Source organism: Mandrillus leucophaeus, unplaced genomic scaffold, assembly GCF_000951045.1.
Source record: "Mandrillus leucophaeus isolate KB7577 unplaced genomic scaffold, Mleu.le_1.0 Scaffold342, whole genome shotgun sequence".
Classification (NCBI taxonomy): domain Eukaryota; kingdom Metazoa; phylum Chordata; class Mammalia; order Primates; family Cercopithecidae; genus Mandrillus; species Mandrillus leucophaeus.
Genome location: NW_012103610.1, coordinates 1502339 through 1505836, shown reverse-complemented (window position 1 = coordinate 1505836; position 3498 = coordinate 1502339). Strand labels below are relative to the sequence as shown.

Below are 3498 nucleotides of genomic sequence, written 5' to 3'. Positions count from 1 at the left end.
AAAAAAAAGAAAGAAAAGAAAAAAAGAAACAGAAACCTGCGAAACCATCATCTTTCTGCTTTTGATAACAGTAAGGAGCATTGACTGAGCATTTACTCTGTGTCAGACACTCCCCTAAGTACTCTCTCGATATTATCTCATGTAATTCTCACAAAAATTCATGAGCTAGGAATGAGTATTATTCCCACTTACTAGACAAGGAAGCTAAGGCATAAATTGGACACCGTTATACATAGCATGGCCAGAATCAGGATCTGAACCTGGCTGGGTGACCCTGGGGTCCCCAGCAGGCCGCTCCCTGTTAAGGTTTCCAAGCGCACTCTTGGGCTGGTAGAGCAGCCAGCAAGATGAGGGCAGGGGGAGGGGTGGTGTCACAGAGGCATCTCCCTGAAGAATCTCGGAAGACACTAAGTGTTGGGCAAGGTTTGGTTTGGTTTTGTGTCTTTCATGGTTCGCTTGGAGGCCTTAATTTCCCACTTTACACAGCCCCCTCCATGTCCCCCACTTTACACAGCCCCCTTCATGTCCCCCACTTTACATAACCCCCCTCCATGTCCCCCACTTTACACAGCCCCCTCCACGTTGTTTCTGTTCATTTGACAAGTATCTACTGAGCCGACACTCTGAGGTCCGTGGGTGATTCTGAGGAGAACCAGACACGGTGCCTATCCTGGGAGATGCATAATCAGGTGGGAGTGGGGTGCAAAATCAATTCAACAAACTGGAATAGCAGGCGGAGAGTGCCCTGGTGGAGGTGCAGAGGCTCCGAGGAAAGCCTCACAGCAATACGGACAGGCAGGTGTCCCCTGCAGGATGCGGGTTCACATGGGCTGGGGAGAGAAAAGGAGAGACCGCCCACAGAGGGGCCCGTGGGCACAGGACTCTTGCTTCATGATTGTGTGGACTTAGGAGGCTCAGAATGACAACCCCAGCTGCTGTGTGTTCCTCTAACTCCAGGTCCCTTCTCCAGCCACCCAGCCCCAAGATGGTGATGCTGCTGCTGCTGCTTTCCGCACTGGCTGGCCTTTTTGGTGCAGCAGAGGGACAAGCATTTCATCTTGGGAAGTGCCCCTCGCCTCCGGTGCAGGAGAATTTTGACCCGAATAAGGTAAAAGGCGAACCTCCCATTTGTTTTGCTGCCTGTGATGTGAACAAGCATTCTATAAGACTCAATTTAATTATGCTGCTTTAATTTCCACTGCACACCTTGGGACACGTATTTATCTTATTTGGGGTTTCTGCTGAGACAATCTGCTGAGACAAAGACTGGGGGCAGAGAGGTTCAGGGTGATCCCAGGATGCACGAGAGCAGGTAGGAAAGTGAGTCGGAGTCAGCACAGAAGCAACAAAGGGAGTGTTCATGAGCTGTCGCCCTGGGCCGTCAGGGTCAGTCACACAGGGCACCCTCTGAGGACAGGTGGAGCATGTTCCTTCGATTGTCCATCAGCTGCTGCCCGCAGGCCATGGGAGCGTCTGTGGCACTAGCCAAGCCCCCTGGCAGAGGACAGACACAGCGCCTCATCCCCATCACCTCCCCAAAGCCTTGGTGACCAACTCCCTATTCAAGGTGGATGAGGAAAGTTCCATGCACTCTGGAGTCCCAGCTCCCCACAGCAAACACATCTGACTTTGCACAAGATTTGAAGATGACTTGTAGAATCATGTACTGTTTCAGAAGAAAGTTACTTCCCATCATCCCCCTTTATTTTTTTCTTTTTCTTTTTCTGTTTTTTTCTGAGACGGAGTCTTGTTCTCTTGCCCAGGCTGGAGTGCAGTGGCGTGATCTTGGCTCACTGGGACTACAGGCGCCCGCCACCACGCCTGGCTAAATTTTTGTGTTTTTAGTAGAGACGGGGTTTCACTAAGTTAGCCAGGATGGTCTCCATCTCCTGACCTCGTGATCTACCCGCCTCAGCCTCCCAAAGTGCTGGGATTACAGGTGTGAGCCACCACGCCCGGCCAATTTTTTATATTTTTAGTACAGACGGAGTTTCACCATGTTGGCCAGGATGGTCTCGATCTCCCGACCTTGTGATCCTTCTGTCTTGGCCTCCCAAAGTGCTGGGATTACAGGTGTGAGCCACCGCACCCAGCTCCATTATACCCCCCCTTTTTTTTTTTTTTTTGCCAGAATCTAGAATGTCACAGCAATATTGGCTGAAGGGAACACTGAGAAGAGCCCTTTGCTCAGCATTCAGCCACCGCCCGCACATCCCATCCTAGTCACGGATTCTCATTTCAATTAATCTCTTGCCCAGTTGCCCCTGGGAACAATGAGGCCCATTTTTGTCTGGCTTCCCCAGGACAGGGCTCAACTTCTGCACAACAGTGCGGAAAAGGTTGCAGGTCCCCAGAGAACCACAGGTTTTGCTCTGCTTGTTGTCTCTGCAGTATTTCGGAAGATGGTACGAAATTGAGAAGATCCCAACAACCTTTGAGAACGGACGCTGCATCCAGGCCAACTACTCACTAAAGGAAAATGGAAAGATCAAAGTGTTAAACCAGGAGTTGAGGTGAGTGGCTGTGGCCATCCGGGGCCAGGCCTGTGGAGTGCGGACCCGGAGTGACCAGGTGTCCAGCAGCCTGGGTCAGGGAGGATGGGATCCTTGCCAGGTCTGGACTGCCTGCTCCTAGCAGGAATTGAGAGGAAAGCATTTGTCAGGCAAGGATGGCAAGGACTAGGATCCACTTATGCATTTCCATGACCACCTGCTGGGCACAAACTGACAGGGTTCCTGCCCTCACTGCAAAATAGATACTCTGGTAGAAAAGAACATCGAGACCATCTCCTCTGACCTCCAGTCCAGGAGAGAAGCCGTTTGACACCATCTGCTGACAGAAGCATCCAGCTTTGTTCAGACACTTCCAGGAACTGGGAGCTCATCGCCTTCCAGGACAGTTCATCCCATCTCTGGGCAGCTTAATGTATCAGAAAGCTCCTTTTCTTATTAAGCAAGAATCACATACACAATATATACACATCCTATGTAAGCAGGATATCCTTTAGAAATGTACAATTCTATTACCGAGGGCTTCTGACACAATATTTAATCCAGAAAGTTACACTTTGGAAAGCAAATATAAACTTAAGAAGAGCCCCAGGAAGAACTCCTTCCTATCCCCCTTCCACTCTTGAAAATACGAATGCAGGTTTTCACGAACATGTTGTGAGTTCATGGTCAGAGACTGGTGTCCCGAAAACCGTTCTGGAGCAAAATGCAATTGATGGTGAAAAGGGCAGAATCTGTTGGGAGGAGACTGGTTTGTTGCTAAGTCCATGTGTGCAGATAGGAACAGACCATCTTCTCCCGCTGTCTGAGATCCTGATGAGAGAGGAGGGCACGGTCTCCAGCTTTACATGGTGATAAACAGAGAATGTAGTAGGGAACATCAGAGCACATTTCCCAAAACCCCTGGCCTGTTGCTCATTGTCTGGTTTCTAGGACATCCGTCACCACTAACCATAGCACTAACCCACTGTCTTTTTTTTTTTTTTTT

At 49.9% G+C, this 3498-nt stretch overlaps 1 protein-coding gene across 1 annotated transcript in view; it reads left to right on the top strand.

Moving 5' to 3' along the window:
• The first annotated feature begins 955 nt into the window (after positions 1-955).
• APOD (apolipoprotein D) overlaps positions 956-3498 on the top strand; it is a 6690-nt gene continuing 4147 nt past the window's right edge. Inside the window, exons 1-2 of the mRNA XM_011988980.1 lie at positions 956-1108; positions 2392-2513. Coding sequence (XP_011844370.1) covers positions 986-1108; positions 2392-2513 — 245 coding nt within the window. The 5' untranslated portion in view covers positions 956-985. The remainder of the gene's footprint in view (positions 1109-2391; positions 2514-3498) is intronic.